General features: G+C 42.3%; 1 protein-coding gene across 1 annotated transcript; it reads right to left on the bottom strand.

Moving 5' to 3' along the window:
* Positions 1 to 238: 238 nt before the first annotated feature.
* On the bottom strand, positions 239 to 25,820 carry cct2 (chaperonin containing TCP1, subunit 2 (beta)). The gene is made up of 16 exons (XM_031302500.2): positions 25,610 to 25,820; positions 22,477 to 22,551; positions 22,261 to 22,326; positions 20,498 to 20,609; positions 19,119 to 19,195; positions 17,951 to 18,063; positions 16,562 to 16,764; positions 13,636 to 13,736; positions 11,051 to 11,178; positions 10,826 to 10,929; positions 10,618 to 10,737; positions 8,236 to 8,364; positions 7,962 to 8,065; positions 6,065 to 6,164; positions 4,292 to 4,433; positions 239 to 667 (listed from the first exon to the last, which is right to left on the bottom strand). The coding sequence occupies exons 1-16, from the start codon at positions 25,610 to 25,612 to the stop codon at positions 637 to 639; spliced, it is 1,608 nt and encodes a 535-aa protein (XP_031158360.1). The 5' UTR covers positions 25,613 to 25,820; the 3' UTR covers positions 239 to 636.
* Positions 25,821 to 27,809: the final 1,989 nt, after the last annotated feature.

The following is a 27,809-nucleotide window of genomic DNA, read 5'->3' as shown; positions in this document are numbered from 1 at the left end:
AAGCTTCTTAAAGAGGGCAGGATGCTCATTGACGATCCTTGAAATCTATTTTTAAATCCTCGACACGAAATCCAGAGAGAGTTGTGTGGAGCTGATAGTCTTAACTAGCTTTGTAGCAACTCATTTGTTAACGGCTTGAATGTAACGGAAAGTTACGCACTAACTAAATGAACACTTTAATGAGCCTTTCATTATCTGAACTACGAGTTCGAAAAAGGACAGAGAGACGACCAACAAATCTACTGATGAGGATTGGTTCTTTTATTTTCATTCAACAAAACAAACAACGTCCAAACTTACGTTTAAAGCGACGTTGACAGAAACCGGCTAACGTTAGCATGACCAGCTTGACCTCCGCTAACGTTAGCATCACAACCAACATTGCACATTAGCTTCACACGAGCCTGTCTATTGACAGCAGCCGTGTACGATTAGCTTCTGGCTTGCTAGCGTGACGTTAGCCGCGTGTGACGGTTAGCTACAGTTAGCCAGCGAGCCGGTGCAGTGCTTCCACAGTGAGAGTTTAACAGACAAAATAATAAAAAAAAAAAAAACTTTAAATTTGAACTACACAGAGGTGATAAATAACAAAACTGATCCCTCTCCCCCGTCCGTCATCTTCATCCTCCTCTTCCTCTAGCAGGGGTGATGGTCGGGAACTCTCTTCCTACAGAAACAACAACAACAACAACAACAGTCAGGAACAACATACCTCTCAGCTGCTCGGCTCTGTTAAATAAAAACTAACTCAAATAGAAAACGACAGGGATTCTGGAAGGTTTACAGGGTTCATACGCATTTTAACCAATACTTTTCCATGACTTTTTGGCAAATTTCCATGACTATGTATTCCTGAAAATGTCAGTCGACATTATACAATAAGAATAAAAATCTGTGTTAAAAGTTTCCCCTCAGAGGTTTAATAATAAAATGAATGATAATGTATGTGGTTCATAGTGGGAGTCGTAATATCGCACCCCGAATATAACGGTGAGGTTAAGATGACGTGAAAATACATTTATTAATCACATATTATGCTGTGTTAAAAAAAAATTCCAGGCCTGGAATTGGCATTTTTCAAATTCCATAACTTTTCCAGTTTTTTTCAAACCCTGGGTTTATATTGGGATCGACCGATACGGATTATTAGTAGTTAATAAAACCAATAACCGGTCTGCATTTACAGTGAAAATGAAAATATTTAAGTCAAAATTTAGTTTGAATGCTTTACCGCTTGTGTTGTCTTCGGGTCAAATTTGATCCGTTTTCTTGATGTTTATACAGAACAATGTGACTTCATGACTTTGCGTAAACATACACGCCACTTTCCTAAAGCCAAGTGGCGTGTTATCTGTACGCATTTTGCGCTATCCACGTGTGTGTCTACGCTGTATACAGCGGATGTAAACATACACACCACGTGGCGTTATCGCGAGATCGTGCTGTGCTATCGCGAGAACAACATCACACGTATGTAAAGTAAAAAATAAAAATAAAAAAAGTTTGGCTTTAGGAAAAGGCTTAATAAAAAACATTTAAAAAATGGTTGATAAACGCCACACGCGGGACGCGATCCTGGCTCTCCTGGGTCAAAGTCCTGCGTTTGACGTAGGGCTGAACGATTTTTGAAAATAATCTAATTGCGATTTTTTTCCCCAAATATTGCGATTACGATTCGATTATTTTTTTAAGCTCTTTGTCTTCTGTATTATTCAACAAAGAATATAATAATGTATAGTATATGAACACACAATTACACGCTAGACAGTTAAATAAGTAAAATATAGTATAGTATATATCTATATACACACACACACACGTGTAATTTTTTACAGTGCACAGAGAGGAGCTGCCTCCAGCCCCTCCCCCTCGTGAAGTTGCGTGCTGCCGTGTGTACTTGTTCAGAGAGGCTATCGTTACGTTAGCATGTTGCTGGTGTTCTTGCCGTGGGATTAACTGGACTAATAAAACCGTTGAAACACCGCGGCCACGCTGCTGTGAAAGCTCCCCGAACGTCATTTATCAGAGTCTGGTTGTTACCCCTCTCAGTGGCAGCTCCTCCACTCATATCTTTATAACGGAGCTAACCGCTAACCGGAGCTAACCGCTAATCAGAGCTAATCGTTGCTAACCGAGCCTTCAGTTCTGTGTGCCTGTATCCATTAACTGCACGTATGGACTCGAGCCAGAATAAAACCCTTCATTTTATTAAAATGGCTGTAAAAGTTTTAAACTACAACTCAGAGTTGTCTGAATGACAGAAATCAGCTCAAGGTACGGCGTAGCGTTAGCGTGCTAAGTTGATGCTTTCTCTGCGGAGTGCAGACTGATTTGCTCTCGCGAGTCATGTGACCAAATCGCAGCCCTTGCGATTAGGAAATCGCGTTTTAACATATCGCGATATTATCGAAAATGCAATTAATCGTTCAGCCCTAGTTTGACCTATCCGCCACCCCCGCCAATCTCCCTCCGTGGACCTCCGTCCTTTCGTACTACTCGCTACGGCGATAATTCACATGTAATGTAAGTCAATGGAGGCCAAACAGCATTGATAAGCACGCTAAAAAGCGATTATGCGTCTTGATAACACGCCAAAATTGCATACGAATTGGCGTGTCATACATACGCCATTTCATGAGATCAGTCTGTACAGTATAAGAAGAGTTTTTTTTTTTTTTTTTTTTTAACTACCTAATTTTGATACAACGCGCTTCACAAATACTGTAGAACAAAAGATCGCATCTCTACTTTCATTGAATTTTAGGCTGTTTTTAACATTAAGTGAGACTCAGTGGTGAGTGCAACTGCAGCAGAGGGACGGACACAGAGCTGCAGCGGAGCCAACGTAGAACACTTTAAAGATTTTTTTTGTTCGGGCATTTTAGGCCTTTATTTATAGGACAGCTGAAGACATGAAAGGGGAGAGCAAGAGAGAGGGTGAGGGGGGGGAATGACATGCAGCAAAGGCCTGCAGGTTGGAGTTGAACCCGTGGCCGCTGCGTCGAGGACTGAGCCTCTGCACACTCTACCAGGTGAGCTACCCAGGCGCCCAGCAGCGCACTTTTTAATTAATTAACTTTATCGTTTATCAGGCAAATAAAAACGCCGATACAGATTCTACCTACAGGGAGAGACTGATAATCAGCCAGGGCAGATAACCAGATAACCGGTCTCTCCCTGTAGATAGTTTAGACACAATTTTAGAACGTTTCCATGACATTAAGGACCTGCATCAGACTGTCGGGGCTCTAATTCACAATAATGACGGACGACGTCTTACTTAAAGATTTTCCACAGAAGATTATTGTAACAATTATTTTCATCAAACAACAAAATTCCATGACTTTTCCCAAAAATGTAGGGATTTTACTTTGTCTCTTAAAAGCCCAGTTCAGACCAAAGATTGGCGACCAGCCGGTCTGCAGCGTTTTAAAACCTGCCAGTTCACACCAATGAGACGAGACGGTGTAGGTCTATCATCTCCATAGCAACGCCTCTTTGTTCTTACGTTCCAACTTCTTTTGTAGGTGGATATATCTGTTACGTCTAAATATGAATGTGGATCTCTCTCTCTCTCTCTCTCTCTCTCTCTCTCTCTCTCTCTCTCTCTCTCTCAAAAATGCGGCACGTTTTCTTAAAAAAATGCGATGGAATATGCGGGAAAACTTGCAAAAACTGCGGTTTCATCATGGCTTCATCGCGGGGTTTGCAGCTTTTCGATGATGTTCACGTCGCGTAATTACGTCACTTCATAACGTTCCCATGGCAACAGGGGAAAATGGCTGCTCTTGTGTGAAGTAAACGCAACATTTTTCAACTTTCTGCTAAGATATATGGGACTTTTTTTGCAACGAAAATGCGGGGATTATGAAATCATGCAAGCCCCGCATATTTTGCGCGGAAATCGGCAATTTATGCGGCGAAAGTGCGGCGTATTTGAAAAAATGCGGCCCCCACACATAAATATGCAGACTTTGGCTGATTATGCGTTGAATTATGCGATCGCATAATTGCGTTTTTCTGGAGGGACTGGCAAGTATGAACTTCAGGTCCCTCAAGGAGGCTACGGTGAAAGCTCAGCGTCTCTCTTCAGTCTCGACACGGAGCGACTTTAAAAAGAAGGACAACACCGGTGGTTTTACATGTTTAACCCAAGTTACCACTATCTGCTTACACCTTATGTGTTTCGTCTTTACTGCCTTTATACATACAAGTCCAACTAAAGACATAACATGGAAACAACCGTAGTCTAAAAGACAGGTTGTTAGTAGCTGAGGCGTGATGGACTGACCTTGGCGCAGCTTTGATGATGTTGTCGACTCTCAGGATCATCTCGGCGGCTTCGGAGGCGCTCAGCAGCACCTGACGCTTCACCTGGAAGGACTCGGTGATCCCCAGCTCGGCCATGTTGCCCACCGTACCTTCAGACATATCTGCAGCGCACACACACACACACACACACACACACACACACACACAGTATAAGCCAGGGTTTTAAGCCAAATGTATGTGACTAAAATACTTTTCTCAGATCTGATGATTGTAGCTGGACTTCTAGCTTTTCCAATGTTTTAGACACAGATATGGTCATAATGTTGGCCTAAAACAAGAGATGCCCAATGACCACAGAGACCCAAAAAACACCCCAAAGAAAACACAAATGACCAAAAAGAGACACAACACGACTACAAAGAGACAAAATCCCACAAAAGACAACATGTATGGGGAAATTGCATTTTTTTAATTTATTTTTTTAAACGTAACATTTTCTTAAGGAAGTGCCAAATAGTCTTCCACAAGCCGAGGGAAAACACTAGCTGTGATCCATTCAATTGTCAAGCGAATTCTAAGCAAACTATTCAAATGTCGCAAAAAAAGAAATGTGAATAATTCCTGTTTCCATCATCTAGTTTGGGGCGAATAAACTGGACTGCAGTGTAGTTTGATCAGAATTCCAAAAACCAGCTTTCACGTGTGAAGCCAAAAGAAATTTAACATTTTATCTGTTTCAATCTGCTTCCTTGAAACCTCCAGTAAAACACTGACAACAAAAGGACGAAATTTGTGGCTGAGATGACAAAGAGTCGCAGAAGTTACCGGCAGAGGTGACAAGCGCCATTGCGCCGGTTAAAGGGCTGAAATATTGTCATGTTTCCATAACTGCAGATCAAATTTTCCCGGGATTAAATGGAGATTGTAACCTTTCCCACTAAAGACAAAAGCTAGGTGTTGGGGGTTTTCTGTCCAGTGGGAAAGATGCGTTATATTGTCCTATCAGTGCTGATAAGGAGCAGCTCTCTGGATTTATTTTTTGCTTGTGTAGAGTAAAATCTGCTGGGTCAAAATAAATTCCTGTAATCAATGCACAGACTTTAAAGCTTGACTTCCTCGTCTGTTAATTAATTATATAATTAATCTGCACAAAAAAGACGTTTGTGATCTTGAGAATGCCTTCTGTGGCAACTTGACCGATTTCCTTTAAACTTAAAGTGCTCATATTATGCTTTTTGCCTTTTCCCCTTTCCTTTATTGCATATATATATATATATATATATATATATATATATATATATATATATGTGGTCACTTTGTAACACACGTTATAATGCTCGCCTAGCTGCTAGCATGGCACGCCCTCATACTCTGCTTCTGACTGGCTAGTAGTCCTTACCTAGGTACTGTCAGGACACGCCCTCATACTCTGCTTCTGACTGGCTAGTAGTCCTTACCTAGCTACTGAGCATGTGCGACTCCCAACAAAGATGTTACAGCAGTGAGAGGTCTCACTCTGTAGCTAAAACAGAGAGCTCAACACACAGGGTGAAAAGAGGAGCTGCAGCAATGTGCAGTACAACAACAATATTAAACCATGTAAACCTATTCTGATATAACCTCTAAATACAATTATGAACCTGAAAATGAGCATAATATGAGCACTTTAAGCGACTTCGCAAAATGTTAAAATATATGCAGGTCTGAAGTCAAGAAGTTTCTCTGCGATTTTTACAGAACTTAGAATCTTCTGAGGCGTTCAGGTGATGAATATCTGTCTGTGTTCACTCACTCAGCCCACAGGTGGTGTTGTTCTCCATGTGTGCGGCTCTCAGCTGAGCCACCAGGTCGGCGCTGTCGTAGCCAGCGTTGTCGGCGATGATGGTCGGCAGCTGGAGGAGAAAACGACGAGAAAAAGTGAGTTTAACAAAACTTTAAAGATTTATGAGTTTAGTTTAGCTGCACAAATGAAGATATAAAGTTCATACAATAGAAAAAAAAAGAAGCTATTTCAGTGCAGGACAGGAAGGAAGCCTAAAAGATAATAAAAAAATGATTTAATTCCTGTACAAAAATAAAACAAGCAAGACAACAAACTGGGAAGCATAAACATATATACACATATCCAAAAAGCAACCAAAATGACCAAAGAAACCATAAGATAAGTTGATGAATACAACCAACAGAATTATCCCAACATAAGGTTTAAAGGTGCTCTAAGTGATGTCATGCGTTTTTTAAGCTACAACATTTTTTTTGTCACATACAGCAAACATCTCCTCACTATCTGCTAGCTGCCTGTCCCCTGAACACACTGTAAAAAACATCTCACTATCTGCTAGCTGCCTGTCCCCTGAACACACTGTAAAAAACATCTCTGTAGACAGCCCAGGGTCCACAAACGCCAACAAAACCAAACTGGCCAACCTGCACCACCAAACATAACAGTCTTCTAGCCAATAACCGACCAGAAGGATTTGGGGGTGGGGGTTGGGGGGGTTAGTGCGCGGAAGGGAGGGGACGGGATGAGGAGGAGGGAGGGGCGAGCTAGCCTCGTTTTGTTTGAAAATACTTCAAACGTCAACAAGAAGTGACGTCACCCAACATCGCTTAGAGCCCCTTTAAGATGAAATGAGAAACTTATTTAACTGTGACCTAAAGGCTGGCAAGGAAGTTAATGATTTAAGTGACCTATTCAATGAATTCCACAGCAGTGGACCTCTATATCTGGTAGAAAGATGTATGTCTTGAGACCGTCACCGACTCAAGAAAGTCCTAAAGCTCCGAGGTGTCAGGTTGTAGTTTTATTTCCCCATTGCAGACGAATACTGTCATAGAAAACAATCTTAAAAGCTGAAGCTTTTTAAAGGAACACGGCAACTTATTGGGACTTTGTCTTATTCACCGTATCCCCCAGAGTTAGATAAGTCCATACATACCCTTCTCATCTCCGTGCGTGTTGTAACTCTTTCCAACGGCTCCACCGGTAGCTCATTCTCTAGCACAGATCCTGGAGGTAACCGGCTCCATCTAGCCTACTGCTCCCAATAAGTGACAAAATAACGCCAGCATGTTCCTATTTACATGTTGTGATTTGTAGAGTCAGTGTGTACAAATAACAAGGTCACATGACACACAGCCATCTTCTAACCGTATACATACTGGGAACTATATTCTCAGAAAAGCAAAGCATTTCTACTCTCTGTCCGGTGCTTCTCAGGTGCTGCGAGCAAATCACTCCGCCCAAGTAGCAGAAGTAGCAGTGCTTCGCCTTTCTGAGAATATAGTTCCCAGTTCATATACGGTTAGAAGATGGCTGTGTCTCATGTGAACTTGTTATTTGTACACGCTGTAACTCTACAAATCACAACATGTAAATATGAACATGTTGGCGTTATTTTGTCACTTATTGGGAGCAGTAGGCTAGATGGAGCCGGTTACCTCCAGGATCTGTGCTAAGCTAGGCTACCGGTGGAACCGTCAGACAGAGTTACAACACGCACGGAGATGAGAAGGGTATGTATGGACTTATCTAACTCTGGGGGAGACGGGGAATAAGACAAAGTCCCAATAAGTCGGCGTGTTCCTTTAAAAGAAAATCAATTGAAAACCTGATTGTATGTTCCTGGAAAACACTTCAAGGTTTGGTGTGATCCTTTACAAAAAAAGAAAAGCAGACCGGTCCGTACCATCATCAGAGCCTTGGCAAATGACTCCATGGCGACTGCCTCCTTTCCTGGCGTCCTATTGGCCAGATCGCTCACCACCTTGGCCATGAGCATCTCAGAGCAGCCTGTCGGAGAGCAGAGTACGAGCAGGGACACAGTTATGCATGTAGCAGATGCCATTTCTCATGTTAATGTCACACAACAGTTATCCACGGCAATGTCAACACCTCATACAGGCGTCTCTGTGGACGCAGTGTGTGTGTGTGTGTGTGTGTGTGTGTGTGTGTGTGTTTACCTCCTCCGTAGACGGTGCGCGGCTCCTTCACAGTCTGAGCTAACACACACAGAGCGTCGTGCAGCGAGCGCTCCGCCTCATCCAGAATCTGCTGAGTCGCTCCTCGCAGGATGATGGTGCACGCCTCGCCTGAAGGAGAGGGTTGAGGGTCAAAGGTCAGGTTAGTTGGAAGCCACTGACCTACGTCTCGTTGCATGTGTGCCTGCACATTGTGTCAATAATACAATGTAATTGAATCACTGAGGTGCAGATGGAATTACACATTTCCATGGCGTAATATTTTTTTATATGTTAAAACAGATGTCAGAAAGTCAGATACATCAGAACGGAAATACATCATCCAAGGGATGCTCTCTTCTCACAAGAAGTTGAACATCTCTCCAAACGTTTACCGTATTTTCCGGACTATAAGTCGCTCCGGAGTATAAGTCGCATCAGTCAAAAAATGCGTCATGAAGAGGAAAAAAACATATATAAGTCGCACTGGACTATAAGTCGCATTTATTTAGAAATTGATTTCACAAAATCCAAGATCAAGAACAGACATTTAATCTGGAAAGGCAAGTTATTCAACTACACAGTAGCACACAGAACAAGGGGCTGAATACGGTAGGTGTCCGGTATGTTAACGTAACACATCAACAGTTATTCAACTACACAGTAGCACACAGAACAACTACCAGGGCGTGGAGACGTAACTGCACCGTTGACGTGCATCTACATCTGTGGACTCGTTCCTCCAGCTCTGGCCATCTTGCTTTCAGCGCGCGACTAGCTTTCTTTGTTTCCTTCATTGCAGTAAGAGTCACATTTACAAGTTTCTCTCTCACTCCAAACTTTCTTTCTGCTGCTCGATTACCGTTTTCGGCTGCATATTTTACTACCTGCAGTCACCTGCAGTTTCTTTTCTTTCTCAGTTGTCTTTAGGAGTAGCATATAGTTGTCAGAAGCCTAGAGCGCCCTCTGGCGGCTTTAGACGGTAATGTCTTCAGCATGAAATAACATTTAAAAACGTGAAATTATAAATATTTTGATATATAAGTCGCACCTGACTATAAGTCGCAGGACCAGCCAAAGTATGAAAAAAAGTGCGACTTATAGTCCGGAAAATACGGTACTTTAACAACCCGTTTTAAATTAACAACGTTATGCCGAACAGTTGCTGTGTCTAGGGTCGGGTACCGAGACCCCGGTGCTAATACGGCACCGGTGCCTTTACGACCGGTATCTACCGGACTGAATAGCAATTAGGGCTGAACGATTTTTGAAAATAATCTAATTGCGATTTTTTCCCCAAATATTGCGATTGGGATTCGATATTCGATTATTTTTTTAAGCTCTTTGTCTTCTGTATTATTCAACAAAGAATAATAATATAATAATTTATAGTATGAACACACTAGACAGTTAAATAAGTAAAAATATGTATATATATATATATATATATATATATATATATATATATATATATATACACACACACACACGTGTATTTTTTTTTACAGTGCCCAGAGAGGAGCTGCCTCCAGCCCCTCCCCCTCGTGAAGTTGCGTGCTGCCGTGTGTACTTGCTCAGAGAGGCTATCGTTACGTTAGCTAGTTGCTGGTGTTCTTGTTCAGAGAGGCTATCGTTACGTTAGCTAGTTGCTGGTGTTCTTGCCGTGGGATTAACTGTACTAATAAAACTGTTGAAACACCGCGGCCACGCTGCTGTGAAAGCTCCCCGAACGTCATTTATCAGTCTGGTTGTTACCCCTCTCAGTGGCAGCTCCTCCACTCATATCTTTATAACGGAGCTAACCGCTAACCGGAGCTAACCGCTAATCAGAGCTAATCGTTGCTAACCGAGCCTTCAGTTCTGCGTGTCTGTATCCATTAACTGAACGTATGACTCGAACCAGAATAAAACCCTTCATTTTATTAAAATGGCTGTAAAAGTTTTAAACTACAACTCAGTTGTTTGAATGACAGAAATCAGTTCAAGGTACGGCGTAGCGTTAGCGTGCTAAGTTGATGCTTTCTCTGCGGAGTGCACACTGATTTGCTCTCGCGAGTCATGTGACCAAATCGCAGCCTTTGCGATTAGGAAATCGCGTTTTAACATATCGCGATATTATCGCAAATGCAATTAATCGTTCAGCCCTAATAGCAATGCAGATTTCGGTGTCCCATTTCGGTGCCACTCTAATGCCTGCGCTGCTCTCTGATGCTCCGAAACGGACGTTAGAGGTAACAGAAGCATCGCTGCACAGGACGCTAGTTAACATTACACTTGGCAGGAGGTGAGGTTAGCCTACCGTTAGCTAGCAGCTGGATTAAACACTGTTTAAATACTGACAGCGTACATGACTGTGTGTGTGTGTGTTTGTGTGTGTGTCCATACCCATGGCAACTCCAGAGAAGTGGATGAGTGTGTCCTCTCCGATCATCACCTCCTCAATCAGCTTACAGTGGCCGAGCTTCACCAGCTCGGGGTGGTCGAAGGTGGAGCTGATCTCTCCTCCTGATCACACACACACACACAGTTTAAAACAAAGTTCTTACTGTGCGTAACTGTGCGTGACTGTGTGTGTGTGTGTGTGTGTACGTACCAGTAACCAGAGCGAGGCGCTCAACGCCGGCAAAGTCAGCGTGCTCGATGGCCATGACACCAGCCCGAGCAAACAGCTGCTCTGGATAGTTATAGATCAACTGTCTGTAAAGAAAGAAGTTTAGTCGCATTACAGAAAAGTATTTTCACTGCAGTAAAAGATCTGAATACTTCTTCCAGCGCTGGTAAACGGGGTGTAGTGTATCTGCCAGCTGTGTCTGCGTACCTGTTGATGAAGCAGTTGATTCCGTGTTTGAGGATCCTGTCGACCTTCTCCTTCATCTTCTCTTTCTCCGCGGATTCAATCTCTGCGACCTTCGCTGTCGAGTCGACACGAACCCTGGAGCCAAAGATCTGACAGACACAAAATATACATTCAGAACAGAATATAATAGACTAATAAACTAAACAACTGAGCATCGTATTTTTTAAATTAAACTAAAGATGCACCGATTACAACTTTCTAGGCCGATTCCGATTTTTCTAACCACTTTACAGCTCACACAAATATTTATTTTCTATCTTTTCTTTAAGAGAACATGTTTTGAACAGATAATGGATCACTATAAAATAGAACTATATAAATTACTCCTGGTGTGGGACATTAACACACATCTAAAGAGCAATGTTAGAACCATTTCCTTCTTTTCACATCAATATCAACTAAAGAAATGTGATTTAGGTTTTTGGTGTCGTCCCTCCACGCCCTACTTTCTCCTTGCAGGTGTTGCATATTACAAACTTGTTATCTTCTGCACACACGCTGAAGAATTCCCAAACAGCTGACATGTTGCAGGTTAATCCACCAGGTTCCTACATGTGGGAGAATAGCGCCGACATGCGCTTCACACCGCGAGGGGGTACGACACACGGCGGAAAAGTTGAGAGAAAGGAACAAGAGACTGTGCTGTGGCGTCCGTGCTGTGGCGTCCGTGTGTGCGTGCGTCCTTGAGAACTGTAACTGGTATAACTTTGTTGTCAGTTAATTGTAGCGTTGACCAGCATGAAATCACCATATGTCAGACTGACCTGCCGGTCGCCGGTCATGGCCGAGCACGTGAAAACCGGCCAATTCCGGTCACCGGCCGGTCTATCGGTGCATCTCTAAGAGATCTTTGTACGTAGTCCTCTGGATTGGTTTACAATCTCTGCAAACTGTTCAACAAAAATAAAGCCGATCTGTCAGCGGGAGAAATTTGAAGCTTCCGGTTTATGTTAAACCGATGCTTCCTGCTGCTGCTTCACAATAAAGTCTCCAGTGAAGAACAGAATCTGGTTTTGACGTAGAAGTAGGGTATCGTTAAAAAATGTTCGATACCAATACCGTGACTTACCGTTAGGGCTGGGCGATATGGAGAAAATCAAATATCACGATACTTTTGACCAAATACCTCGATATCGATACTGCAACGATATTGTAGCGTTGACTATTGGTGCTTTCACAAAATATTTACACAATGAGATTTTTGATAAATAATCATCAGTAATGTGGATATAATGACTAAGTGGGTAAAGGCAAATAATAGAACAGTTACAACAGTCTGGTAAGGTCAGAAAATGACATCACTTTACTGTAATGCAGCCTTTTAAACCAGGAAAAGACAACACTTATGTCATATTACGATATCCAAAATCTAAGACGATATCTAGTCTCATATCATGATATCGATATAATATCGATATATTGCCCAGCTCTACTTAGGGTGATACCAGTTCCTGAAAAATGCTTTTTTCGATACCAATTGTATAAAATCCATTTTAACAAAAAAGGAATTCCAACAGTACACATTACGGCACAAATCTTTTTATTTATTTTACAACTCCTACTAAGTGAGCCCTTTCTCTGTGCGTAACGTAGAGTTTTTCCTTTGTGCGTCTACGACGTGTGACGTTAAACAGCCGATCACAAACATGATTAGATCTTGGTAGAAGCATGCTGCGTGCTTATTGGCTCTCTGACGCTGATGAGATTCACTCCTTAGGTATTGAAATTTGGTATCAAATGACACAGAATTTTTTGATACTCAACAATTCGGTTGGTGCCTAAAAAGTATTTAATTCGGTGTGTGTGTGTGTGTGTGTGTGTGTCAGTGTTTCCCGCAGCACTTTGCAGCTCGGGCGGCCCGCCTAAGCTGGGGAACCCTACCGCCTTAACTAGGTCGTCCAAAAAAAAAAAAAAAAAAAAAAATCCGCTGCACAAAAGGACGTCAAGTGCATCTTGGCGAATAGCGCAGACGCGTTTCACACCGCGAGCGGGCACGCGCGCCACACGGCCGAAATGACAGAAAGAAAAAGAGACGTGGTCCGTCGCTGTCTGGAGGATAACTAGCCAGCTGATATCGCGCGTGTGTCCGTGATAACTAAGTCGTATAACTTATGTTTTGGGTTTATTTAAGCCAATATTAGTCTATAGTTTTTGCAAATTTAAAGTAAGTTAGCTGGTGATTTTGTTGTTTGAGTTCTTCACCTGCTAGCTAGGTTGCACGTGTCTGTTGATTCGATATAATGGCGATTGTTGAACGCCCTTGCTCACGTTTGTATTTTATGTGCATTGTTTACATCGCCTGTAGCGATGCTAGATGTCAGCTCTGCCAGAAGCAGGGACTGTGATCACCTTTGCCCATTTTGACAAAGTTGTTTTGCTCTTTCTTATTCATTCTTATATATTATTTAAATTTTATATTTAGTGTTTAATAAATAATTGTTAAATGTAGTACAGAGCACCCCCTCCCCACCCCAGTCTGACGGCAAACCCCCCCAACCCTACCACCTTAACTGACAAATTTTCTGCGGGAAACCCTGCGTGTATACCTTGATCTTGTCAGTGTCCATGCCGGTGTTGGCGATCAGGATGTTAACGTTCTCCAGCCTCTTCGGTTGGTTCACTCCGATTTTCTTGTCCAGCAGGAAACCTGGAGACGAAGCAGAAACGTGAACATCGCAGAAAACGAGCGATCAGCTGGTGATTATGACATCACACTCGCAGTAGGGATGTCACAGACTCAAGTCGGTACCAAAATTCAGAAAACGTGACACTGGTCCTCATTTTTCTACGGTACCGTAGGTACCGCGGGATGCAATTCTTGTGTGGGCCCGGAAGGCGTTTTCTCCCGATTACAAATAAATCACGCTCGGCTTGACCCCTCCACTCCACGTCAGCTGACACTGACAGCGGAAAAAAGAGAGACATGACCCTGTCCCAATACCCTATCCTGGTGTTCCTTATGTGTATCCTAAAATACACATTATAAGAAGAACGATTATTATTATAAAACGTTTTTTTTTTTTTTTTTTAATCGTGATTAATCGACGAAGTTCTATAGTTAATCGCGATTAATCGCATGTTTTATCACATGATTAAAATTCTATTATTTTGCATTTCAGAACAGTTTTTAAGTCCATATTAACAATCAAAAGCAATTCTTACCAGTGTATCTTGATTGGGAATCAAATGAATGCAAAGAAAGTTACTTTACGAACTTGATTTTAAGATTTGTAATTATTTATTTACTGTAAACAAAAGAAAAATGTGTGAACCTGTCATTATTGCACCATTCCTCCAAGTACTTAACTAAAAACTAAAAATCCTTTACGCAACGTGCATATGGCTTTTCGACTTGTCTACGAGCCGTCCGGGAGTTTGGGAAAATAGAAAGCTCCATTCAGAGTCATTGCTGCTGTGTTTCTCCATCATGCTGCAGCAGGATGTGTTAGGACAGTGGTGGCCAACCAGTTAGGTATGAAGAGCCACAAAAAAAAACGCACCATAGCAAAAAGCCACACAACACATGCACGTCCACACTACAACAGCAACAGTGTCTTCCAGATCTGATGACAGTCATAATACATAGCAGTTTTCATAGTTTTTTTTCTCAATTAGATTGACTCAGTGGGAAACCTGACAGTCTTTGTTATCCACAATCCTTTTCAGGTCTTGCTTGAACTCGGTTGTAGCCACTCGAAGAACTCTCACTCGTTTGTCACTAAAGGGGCTTTCAAACAGTCGGATTCAGCAGTGAAAGGGTTAACGAGGAAGGTGATCTGTGGCCGCTGTTTTTTCCTCAGGTTGCAGAATCTGTCCTCAAAACTCTGCTGCATTATTTTCCATTTTAAAATAATTGGCAAATGTATTGGCAGTATTGGCAGATACATTCAAATGTGTTTTTTTTTTTTTTTTACTTATCTGAAATACTGTATGTTTCAGAAAAGTTAAAAACAACAATCAACCAATGACACAGCCCCCAGCCACACAGGAAGAGCCTCACAGGAGCAGGCAAAGAGCCGCATACGGCTCAAGAGCCACAGGTTGGCCACCCCTGTGTTAGGAGGAAGTGGCAGCTTGATTATAAGTAACGGTGCTGCTAAGGGCCAAAATAGTAGCCTGTTAGGCACGACGCAAAGCCGAGTGAAGTGTAAAATAAATGAATAAATGCCGGCATGCGATTAAAAAAAATGAATGGCAATCGCATCGCGATTAACGCGTTAACGCCGACAGCCCTAGATTTATTGTGTTGTTTTTTACCGTGGTATCAAAACAAATGAATGACTGCTATTGGTATGGATGGCTTTTTTGTTTTAGACACCGTGGAATCGACTTTGGTCTCAAGTATCGTGTACTAGAGCTGGGCGATATATCGATATTATTTCGATATTGTGATATGAGGCTAAATCTCTTCTTAGATTTTGGATATTGTAATATGACATAAGTGGTGTCTTTTCCTGGTTTTAAAGGCTCCATTACAGTAAAGTTATGTACTTTTCTCAACTTATCAGACTGTTCTAGCTGTTCTATTATTTGCCTTTTCCCACTTAGACATTATGTCCACATTACTGATGATTATCTAAACTCTAAGTGTGAAGATATTTTGTCAACCCTAGAATATCACCGCAATATCGATATCGAGGTATTTGGTCAAAAATATCGTGATATCTGATTTTCTCCCTATCACCAGCCCTATCGTGTAACCACACACATACACACACACACACACACACACACACACAAACTCCCTGCTGACACACACACACACTCCCTGCTCTCACACACACACAAACTCCCTGCTCTCACACACACACAAACTCCCTGCTCTCACACACACACACAAACTCCCTGCTCTCACACACACACACACACACACACACACACACACACACAAACTCCCTGCTCTCACTCACACACACAAACTCCCTGCTCACACACACACACAAACTCCCTGCTCACAGACACAGACACACACACACACACACACACAAACTCCCTGCTCACACACACACAAACTCCCTGCTCACACACACACACAAACACACACACACACACACACACAAACTCCCTGCTCTCACACACACACACACACACAAACTCCCTGCTCTCACACACACACACACACACACACAAACTCCCTGCTCTCTCACACACACACACACACACACACACACACAAACTCCCTGCTCTCACACACACACACACACAAACTCCCTGCTCTCACACACACACACACACACACACACACTCCCTGCTCTCACACACACTCACACACTCCCTGCTCTCACACACACACACACACACACACTCCCTGCTCTCACACACACTCACACACTCCCTGCTCTCACACACACTCACACACTCCCTGCTCTCACACACACTCACACACTCCCTGCTCTCACACACACTCACACACTCCCTGCTCTCACACACACTCACTCACACACACACACACACACACACACACACACACACCTTCGTCCAGGTAGGAGTCGGTGAGGCTGCCTCCCAGCTTCTTGATGATGTGGATGGCCTCCAGGTTCCCAGAGCCCTTCAGCCTCATGACGGCGGCGACGGCCAGCTGGGAGAAGTGATCTTTGTGGTGAGTCAGCAGTTTGGAGGACAGCGTCGTCCGGGCGATGTTCAGCAGGTCCTCCTGGAAACGAGCCGAGTCATTGCTACGTAGACCGGAAGGATACGGAGGAGGGAGGAGACAGAAGAAGAGGAAGAGGTAAATATCATAACTGAGGGTTGTAATGCTGGTGATAGATTTATCTCTCAATCAGCTGAATTCAAGTTTAATTAAACTTTTTTGTGCAATTATTATTTCTCACCTGTTTCTAGGGGCGTAAGGACAAATTGATCTGGATCGATATCTTGATCCAATGATCAACGATCCAATATCATTGATGCAAAGTGAATGTATCGATACATATCTTTAGGATTCGATTTCAAAATTCCCGCTTTATATTTCATTTGTTTTTAATGTAAATGTCTGGAAAAGCTCAGTAATAAAATTGCCAATTCATATTTTAGTTGCTTTTTGTGAGTTGATATCAATAGAACTAGGGCTGCACAATTAATCGCAATTTTATCGAAATCGCAATATGGACTAGTGCAATATCCAAATCGGGAATCGGGAATATTTGTTAAAGGCAAAATATGCAAAATATGTGTCAAACCGTTCTGAATGAAGTATCGTGGCGCTGCAGAGACGTCCCGGCCTACAAATCTTATCCTACAGACAGAAACCATCTTTGTTTGGTACAGATCCTCGCAAAAATCACACTATAATCATTTTCATTTTTTAAGATTAAGAGATTTTAAGATTAAGATGTAATATTAGTCAGTGAAAAATGAGAATACCGTCATTAAAAAAAATGCATATAGGAGCAATGCAATAGGAGACAAGGATTAAATATTGGGAGACAAGGATTAAATATTAAATATAATTTATGTAATTATGTGTGGTTGTCATCACGTGACAGTGTGGAGGAGAAAGTAGTTTTTTTGCAAGTTGTTGTTATGTTATTATTGTTTCAGTATTAGTTTTTGGTATTCAGTTTCTGAACGGTGAAGCCAACAGTTTGGTGACGTCATCATTTTTAATTAGTCACGGTAATACCGTATACCGCGGTAAAATAGGGAGGAGGTTTGCCCGTATCAAAATTTGGATACCGCCCAACCCTAGTCAAAATTATCGCAATTAGATAATTTCCTCATATCGTGCAGCCTTAAACAGGTTAAATTGAAATTAGATTGTCCAAAGAACTGATATATCGTATTGTGATCAAAGTTGTGATTTACACCCGTACGCAGTTTCCGACGCAAGAATGAACTTTTTGCTACTTTTGTGCGTCTCACCTGTGATCCACGGCAGCCTCCCTCAGAGCCTCTCTGGCGACGTGAGTGGCCTTCCTCCAGCCAGAGATGATGGTCTGTGGGTGAATCTTCTTGGAGATCAGCAGCTCTGCCTCCTGTAACAACAGCGATGGTTTAAAAAGCAGCGGTAAGTGATAGGACTCTTTATAGGAACACGCCAACTTATCGGGACTTTGTCTTATTCCCCGTCTCCCCCAGAGTTAGATAAGTTAGATAAGCTTAGCACAGATCCTGGAGGTAACCGGCTCCATCTAGCCTAGCTTAGCACAGATCCTGGAGGTAACCGGCTCCATCTAGCTTAGCTTAGCACAGATCCTGGAGGTAACCGGCTCCATCTAGCCTAGCTTAGCACAGATCCTGGAGGTAACTGGTTCCATCTAGCCGACTGCTCCCAATAAGTGACAAAATAACGCCAACATGTTCCTATTTACATGTTGTGATTTGTTTAGTCACAGCGTGTTGTGGCGGCTGTGGCTCAGTGGTAGAGCGGTCACCTGCCAATGCTGTTGGTGGTTCGATCCCTGGCCCTGCAGTCCCATGTCGAAGTGTCCTTGGGCAGGACACTGAACCCCAAGTTGCACCCGATGCTGCGTCATCGGAGTGTAAATGTGGGTGAATGTTTATCTGACGAGCAGGTGGCACCTTGTACGGCAGCCTTGGCCACAGCATATGAATGTTTGTGAATGGTGAATGTTCCTGTACTATGTTAAAGTGCTTTGAGTAGTCGTTAAGACTAGAAAAGCGCTATATAAGAACAGTCCATTTAAAATTACATTTACAAATAAGGTCACATGAGACACAGCCATCTTCTAACCGTATACAAACTGGGAACTATATTCTCAGAAAGGCTTCTGCTACTTGGGCGGAGTGATTTGTTCGCAGTACCTGAGAAGCCCCGTGGTGAGGAGCAGAGAGTTTGCCTGGAGTTCTGCGAGCAAATCACTCCGCCCAAGTAGCAGTGCTTCGCCTTTCTGAGAATATAGTTCCCAGTATGTAGAGAGAGTTACGACACGCACGGAGATGAGAAGGGTATGTGTGGACTTATCTAACTCTGGGGGATACGGGGAATAAGACAAAGTCACAATAAGTCGGCGTGTTCCTTTAAAACCTGCAGGATTAATTTTTTAAATGAAGACCAACAGTATTTTACCCGCAGCAGCTCTGCAGCGAGCACGGTGACGGAGGTCGTCCCGTCTCCGACTTCATCATCCTGAGTCTTTGACATGTCTGGAACCAAGAGGAGAATTTAAATTAAATTGTCAATTCTGCTCATCGTTTTAAATCGTTTGTATGAGATGAACTTTCACTGCATCTTTTTATGTACATTAAACTTTTCCCTGCTGGCCGTAACAAGAACAATGTTTCAAAATGTCGAATTTTTTTTTCTGTGTGTCTGAGTGTGATGTGTGTCTCTCTGTGTGTGTGTGTGTGTGTGTGTGTGTGTGTGTGTGTGTGTGTGTGTGTGTGTGTGTGTGTGTGTGTGTGTCTGTGGGTGCGTGTGTGTGTGTATGTCCCTGTGTGTGATGTGCGTGTGTCTCTCTCTCTCTGTGTGTGTCTGTGGGTGCGTGTGTGTGTCTGTGGGTGTCTCTCTCTGTGTGTGTGTGTGTGTCTCTCTGTGTGTGTGTGTGTGTGTGTGTGTGTGTGTGTGTGTGTCTGTGGGTGTGTGTGTGTGTGTGTCTCTGTGTGTGTCTGTATGTGGGTGCGTGTGTGTGTCTGTGTGTGTCTCTCTGTGTGTGTGTGTGTGTGTGTGTGTGTGTGTGTGTGTGATGTGCGTGTCTCTCTCTGTGTGTGTGTGTGTCGGTGGGTGCGTGTGTCTGTATGTGTGTCTGTGGGTGCGTGTGTGTCTGTATCTCTCTCTGTGTGTGTGTGCGTGTGTGTGTGTGTGTGTGTGTGTGTGTGTGTGTGTGTGTGTGTGTGTGTGTGTGTGTGTGTGTGATGTGCGTGTCTCTCTCTCTCTGTGTGTGTGTCTGTGTGGGTGCGTGTGTGTCTCTTATTTATTTTTGTATGTCTTTGATTCCCAACTTTATCATAATCAGGTTTTTCACATAAAAATAATTTGCCTCTGTGTTTTGGTGCATAACAATAAACATTTAATATGAAAAGATAAACAAAAATATGTACAATATATCAGGTTTTTTTCCCAATGAATTGACATATTTGTGCAGTTATACATAATAGTTAATTTCCCGGCTGGCTACACAAGACCAAAAACCAGATTCACTGTTTTCACAAGTTGCCGGACAATTTTATTTATCATTTCTTTGATTCCTAACTTTATCAGAATCGGGTGTATAGCCGGGGAGATTTTCACATAATAATTTGCCTGTGGTGTTTTGGTGCACAACAAAAACATTCAAGAATGTGAAAAAAAATATGTAAAATATATCAGTTTTTTTTAAATGAAAAGGGATGTACACTTCTGTGCAGGAATGTGCAAAACTTCACAGTATAAAGTATAAAGAATAGGTACAATATACAGAGATAATCATCCAAAGGATGTGCGGCCAGTCTGTCTGCAGCTTCACTCACCAACCAGAACTTTGGCAGCGGGGTTGTCGACTCCGATGGCTTTCAGGATGGTCGCTCCGTCGTTGGTCACCGTCACCGAACCGCCCTTTCCTCCACCCAACAAGATCTTGTCCTGAAGAGAAAGACCAGAGGAAACTGTTCAACTACAGACAGTGTTTCCTCCAGGATTTTTCTTTTAGCAGTGGAGGCAGTCCGAGTCTGTCCGAACACCCACTGGACGGGCCCAATAACCTCTGAATAGTTCTACTTGTTAAATTGCAATGTGAGCGTTCATTATGTCGACAGGATCATTTAAAAGGCATCCGCGACTACATTGTGCGTCTGCCCTATTTCTGATACCGGGGCGGCAGAAATTTTGCCATGGCGGGCCGCCACTACAAAATCAACATAGAGGAAACACTGATTACAGACCATTATGTTTCCTTTAAAGCTTGCTGGCTTGGAGCCGGGCGTGGAATGCGAGCTGCCTAGTTTTAATTAATTGCACAGCCCTACTACCTGTAAATGTATACTGCATTATACTGTTATTGCACTAAGATTATCATTCTCATATTGTATTTAATTAAAATGTGTAAAGCTTATTTTTGCATTTTTTGTTACTTTTATAGTTCAATAATGCCTGAATTACAACGTAGAAATCTGTATAATAAGTAGGGACGCACAGAATCCAGATTTTTGGGGTTCGGCCGAATACTGAATCCACTGGTTAAGATTCTGCCGAATCCGAATCCTCCTCCCAGTGACTGTCCTTCCTTTGCCGTACCTGAAGTTGCTGCATCTTGGCTGCTGTCTGTAGATTCCTTCATGCACAACTCGTATTCTTCCGGATGTTTCATACCAGATGTTGTAACAGCGGTGATGTTGTGTATAGTTTAGGGTCCTCGCCACCACCAGACTAATCAGCATTGCAAATTGAACATGTAGCTGGACTTGAATGGCCTTCTTCTGACTGAAAGTACTGCCAAACATCACTTTTTCTGCTCACCAGTTCCATTTTCACTTTCTCACAGCCTACTGCATTGAACGCTCCACCTACGTAAACACCTTCCCGTAATCAACGGCGCCGTCATTACGGAGACCAGCGTAGCGCGCAGAGTGCAAGCGTAGGGTTCGGTGGAAAAAAAATTAAGGTTCGGCAGACACCCAACCTCGTCAAAAAGCCCAATATTCGGCCTAATCTGAAGCCGAATCCTGGATTCCGTGCATCCCTACATTAAATATAATACATTTTTTGTGTCGGAAACAGCGTACGGGTGTAAATCATAACGTCAGCCGCATGCAGACAGACGTCACAGATGAAGAGATGGCTCTCAGGTACGAGAGTTTGGTGGAAAGCATGAAGAAGTTTGCAAAAAAGCGCGTGAACCACAACGCCGTGGAAACAACCACGAAGAGGAAGTTCCTGAAGCCGCAGGACTGAAGGACTCTGATCATTGGACGGTTTTTAGAGGGTTTTAAGGCTGCTTGGATGTTATACATCCTCTTTTATAGAGAGGTACGATACGATATATCAGTTCTTTGGACAATCTAATTTCAATTGAGTTCTATTTATATCACCTCATACAAAGCAACTAAAATATGAACTGGCAATTTTATTACTGAGCTTTTCCAGACATTTACATTAAAAACAAATAAAATATAAAGTGTATAAGACATGTATCGATACATTCACTTTGCCCAATATTCGGCCAAATCCGAATCCTGGATTCGGTGCATCCCTAATAATAAAACAACAATCAGCTCTGGAGAGTAAGATGACCTACCATCCCCTTCGGGCCCAGAGTGCTCTTCACCAGATCTCCGATAGCAATGGCACCGATAAAGGATGACTGCGGAGAAAACAAACGCAGTTAAATAAAGTTTCAGAGGTTTATTATCTTCCCCTTTACACTTGTGAAATGATAAACCAGACAAGTTGGCTTCACCGATTATGAGAAGACCAAAATAAAACCCTAAATCACAGATAAAAACCAACCCACCAGTCGTGCAGTCTCGGCTTTCTCTTCGTCAGCTCCATGTCTGAAGATGTTGACCGGGGCCATCGATAAGGACGCCTGCAGACAGACAGCAACCACCAAACCATCCATTAATAACAAGGTACACTCAGGCTTTCACAGGTTACATTTAAGACGTTTTAACCCTTGTGTTGTCTTCCCGTTGACGACGCAACTTTTTGTTTTTCTGGGTCAAAATTTAACGGTCCCATGGCATGAAAATGTCACTTTATCAATCAATCAATCAATCAATCAAACTTTATTTATATAGCACTTTACAGCAACCAGCAGGTATCCAAGGTGCTTAACATCGAAACCAAGAATAAAAACACATATCATACAATATAAAGAAAGAACATGTAAAATCAGAAATAGTTACAGAGAAACAGAAGAATGAAATGGTCACACCACTGCTACGTATTAAAAGCCAGACTAAACAGATGCGTTTTAAGTTTGGACCTAAAAAGAGCTCCATCTGTAATAGTGTGAATATCAGGGGGTAACTTGTTCCAGAGTCTCGGAGCAGCAACTGCAAAAGCCTGATCACCCCACCGTTTAGACCTAGACCTAGACCTAGATCTAGACCTTGGCACTTCTAAAAGTCGCTGGTTTGAAGAACGCAATGACCGGTTGTGCTCCCGCAAAGTTAAAATTTCGGACAAATACTCCGGGGCCAGACCATTTAAGGCCTTGAAAGCAAACAATAAAATCTTAAAATCGATTCTAAAACGCACAGGGAGCCAATGAAGGGTGTAGAGAACAGGAGTGATATGTGCACGTCTAGATGTGTTTGTTAAAAAGCGAGCAGCTGCATTTTGCACAAGTTGAAGACGTGCGATGACTTTATGAGGTTTTTTAACATTAATATGAGTTCCCCCAGCCTGCCTATGGTCCCCCAGTGGCTAGAGATGGTGATAGGTGTAAACCGAGCCCTGGGTATCCTGCTCTGTCTTTGAGAAAATGAAAGCTCAGATGGGCGATCTGGAATCTTCCCTTTATGACGTCATAAGGGGAAAGGTTACCTCCCCTTTCTCTGGTTTGCCCACCCAGAGAATTTGGCCCGTCCATGAGAGAGAGAGAGAGACATCATGGCTTGGAAATAGAGCTGGGCAATATATCGATATTATATCAATATCATGATATGAGACTAGATATCGTCTTAGATTTTGGATATCGTAATATGGCATTAGTGTCTTTTCCTGGTTGTAAAGGCTGCATTACAGTAAAGTGATGTTATTTTCTGAACTTACCAGACTGTTGTAACTGTTCTGTTATTTGCCTTTACCCATTTAGTCATTATAGCCACATTACTGATGATTATTTATCAAAAATGTCATTGTGTAAATATTTTGGGAAAGCACCAATAGGTATCGATAGACGTATTTGGTCAAAAATATCGTGATATTTGATTTTCTCCATATCGCCCAGCCCTACGAGCAAAGTGGCAGTTGGTCAAGGCCACACCCCCACTAACCCATGTATTACTCTGTTTTTAAGGATGTATTACTCTGTTTTTAAGGATGTATTACTCTGATGTATTACTCCGTTTTTAGGGATGTATTACTCTGTTTTTAGGGATGTATTACTCTGATGTATTACTCCGTTTTTAGGGATGTATTACTCTGTTTTTAGGGATGTATTACTCTGTTTTTAGGGATGTTTTAGGGATGTATTACTCTGATGTATTAATCCGTTTTCAGGGATGTTTTAGGGATGTATTACTCTGTTTTTAGGGATGTTTTAGGGATGTATTACTCTGTTTTTAGGGATGTATTACTCTGTTTTTAGAGATGTTTTAGGGATGTATTACTCTGTTTTTAGGGATGTATTACTCCGTTTTTAGGGATGTATTACTCCGTTTTTAGGGATGTTTTAGGGATGTATTACTCTGATGTATTACTGTTTTTAGGGATGTATTACTCTGATGTATTACTCTGTTTTTAGGGAAGTATTACTCTGTTTTTAGGGATGTATTACTCTGTTTTTAGGGATGTATTACTCTGATGTATTACTCTGTTTTTAGGGATGTATTACTCTGTTTTTAGGGATGTATTACTCTGTTTTTAGGGATGTATTACTCCGTTTTTAGGGATGTCCTACTCTGTTTATATCTCAGTACAAGTGATGCTGAAAACACAATTGATCAGTTTTGCAAAAGGATACATACAACAAACACATTTGCTGCCTTAAAATGTACTATCTAGATTTTATTTGTATTGTATTATTGTTGATACTTTTGGTTTAGGCCCCTCACATTGCTAATTTAAATATAAACTGCTTAGATACATGTTCTGAGTGTGTGTGTAGCATGAAGGGGCTACAACTTACATTTTATTGTGCAAACCTGTGTTATAAAATGACAAATATTATATGATTGAAAGGTACCTTTTTTTGGATTTGACGTGTACCTTTATTGACATTTTGCTTCAGAACAATTTCCCTCGGGATAGATACAGTTCTATCTTATCTTGGAGCACAATTTCGCGAAGACGGGAGCTATTTATTCCGAGCAGCAGTGAACGCAGCATCAGCCGAGCGCTGCATCATGTAGAAACCGCTAGAAGCTTCCAAATTAAAAAATATTCACAAATAAATCAAAAAACGTAAAATCTGACAACCAACGCTGTAGTTATAGTCAGTTGGAAGTGTGGTTTGACTCACACATTGTATTTTTAATTATTCTTCTATTTATTGTCTGTAATCGCTGATTAGTTCCTCTTGACAGCCACAAAGCCCCGAATGACAAGCTAACGCAGCATGCTAACGGGCTAACATGACAAGAACAAGAACACGCAGTCTCTGACTAATACACCCTCAACACACAGCAGCTAATATTTGATTAGCTTTAGCAGACCCGACAGCATCACCAGATCTTTTAAAAAAATAAAAAAATTACTTTGAGGCTGTTAGCTTAGCCGTTAGCGCATTCATAGCGTCCATGTGCTTGCTCGCCGGTTTGCACCGCTAGCTAGCTAACAGAAAGCTAAACGGACGCTACGAACAACGCTTGCGGCACGTGAAGCATTTTAACAGACTATCCGTGAGTTTAGCTACCTATAGAGGTAAAGCGTTTATTTCTTAGCGGTTTATAAAACAGTAAATACATGTTAAAACTCACCATGATGTCTGTGATTCGGGGCTGAAGCTGGAACGCACACAGAAGAAGGGCTGGGCTGGGGAGTGACGCAGTTACGTAAAAACGTGATGTTGCGTTCGGTGCAGATCATGGAAGACACCATCTGTTGAAAAATATGCCCAAATTTGCTTATTCATTCTTGTACACGTTTTGTTTAACGTGTATTACGTGTGTTCTGTAGCCTACACAACAATATCCATAATACAACAATAATACTGTATAAATAAACTATATACATCATACATTTATACATACAACTTTGTGACCATTGCACATATGACATAGCCTATACATTATATATTTATACATACAATTTTGTGACCATTGCACATATGACATATACTATAAACATCCCCTGATCATTATTTTTGCACACCCTGCACAACCCTACAGCCTTCTTTTCCCTTTTGAAACGGTGATATTACACATATTTGTTATAGTGTCTTTTTAAATACTTTTTATGGTAATATATTTAATTTATGTATTTATTTAACAGGAACAATGCTCATTAATCAACAGCAAAGCAACTGTAAATGAGCCAGATTTAGCTCAGCAGGCTGATTTTCATCGGTCCCAGGCCAGTTTGAAAATGGCAACCGTGAGCATTTCGACCTCTTGCTTGAGTCTGTGGTTCTCAGACCGCAGGTCCGAATACAGTCTCGGCCTGGCCCAGCTGTGCTTCCAGCTCGGCCTCCAGCTCCCTGCTCCCCTCCTGAAACTCTCCAGCACAGTGGCGATTTTAGACCCTTTTTAGGGGGGCTCAACTTCATTTTTTTTTAAAATCAATTTTAGTGCTTTAAGTTAGAGTTTGCAAACTTGTCTATTAGTGACAGAGGACACACAATTACAGGTGCAAAGGTTCAATATCCTGTGTCGCTGTCGACATATGTTGTTTTTCATATGTTCAATATTTTGCATTTATCCTCTGGGGTTTAACTGTACGTCCACACCGCCGCCGACTTGATCTTCTAAAGATACAGGAAGTCATTCATTTTCAATGGAAGCTGCTTCTCTCAGCTGCAAGGAGCGAGCGGCAAATCTGTCGGCGTCGCGTTTTGGGCGTTTTGAGCGACCAGAGCATCAATCAGAAAGTTGAAAGTAGGTCAACTTTATGGTAATGAGCTATGACGCGGTTCAGCGGCAGCTGTCGGTACACGATCCGTTCTGCCTGCACGATCCGTTCTGCACATGCGCAAGATAATACTGTTTTACCGAGGATACGACCTGCACGATCTGTTCCACGCTAGCCTATGGCTAGCCTCCACCGGGAAGCTAACGTTAGTTTAGCTAACAGCTAATTCGGCTAACCGCTAGCTGACAGCTAGATTCAGTCTAAAATAACGTTAACTCAAACGTAATGGGAAAAGCAGGCTACAGCTAAATTAAGACTTCACAGTAATAACAATAAAGACAAGTATTGAGTGATTGTATTTTAAATGAGCACAAGTAAAGTAGAACTGACGTAACAGCTGTTATATATGTTAGCTGTTTGTTATATATGTCAACGTTAATTTTCAGGTTTTATTTTGAGGGTCTTTTAAAGTTATTACATGCTGTCTCAGCTAGCAGTTAGCCGAATTAGCTGTTAGCTAAACTAACGTTAGCTTGCCTGTGGAGGCTAACGGCAGACCGCTACAATCAGCTAGCGGTTAGCCGAATGAGCCGTTAGCTAAACTAACGTTAGCTTGGCTGTCGACCGGAAGCGTGGAACAGATCGTGCAGTGTCGTAAATCCTCGTACAACCGCACATGCGCGAACATTTTGCGCATGTGCAGAACGGATCGTGCAGGCAGAACGGATCGTGTACCGACAGCAACCAATCAGAATATAGACGTCCTTCACGCTGGCTGATCCGAGAGAAACATACGATGTAAACTTTGGTTCCTACCAAAACATTAGTTCAGAGAAAAAGGAGGAGAAGCTCATCATGGCCGTTGCTGGGTTCCCTATCATTTATGATATTTGCGTATAGGGACCAGTTAACGTTACCTGCCGGTCACATGGTCTCTAAACAGTCCGCTCACGGTGAAGTCCTGCACGGATCAACAGCTGGCGGCTGCTCGCTCTGCCTGCACGCTGCTGCGGTTCAGCGGCTAACGAGCGAGCTAACTGCTAACAGACACCGCTGCGACCAACAACCAATACACATTCTGTCATTATATATGTCATTTATAAAAGGTTT

Source organism: Sander lucioperca, chromosome 20 (genome assembly GCF_008315115.2).
Source record: "Sander lucioperca isolate FBNREF2018 chromosome 20, SLUC_FBN_1.2, whole genome shotgun sequence".
NCBI lineage: Eukaryota > Metazoa > Chordata > Actinopteri > Perciformes > Percidae > Sander > Sander lucioperca.
Note: the sequence above shows the minus strand (reverse complement) of the source record. Positions and strands in the feature narration are given on the sequence as shown.

What these genes read in the sequence shown, in the direction of transcription:
- cct2 (XM_031302500.2), bottom strand. An exon ending in CTCTGGGCCCGAAGGGGATG is followed by an intron (nt 20,610 to 22,260) that starts GTAGGTCATCTT and finishes CTTTCTCTTCAG; the next exon opens with GACAAGATCTTGTTGGGTGG. An exon ending in TGGACACTGACAAGATCAAG is followed by an intron (nt 11,179 to 13,635) that starts GTATACACGCAG and finishes TGTGTCTGTCAG; the next exon opens with ATCTTTGGCTCCAGGGTTCG.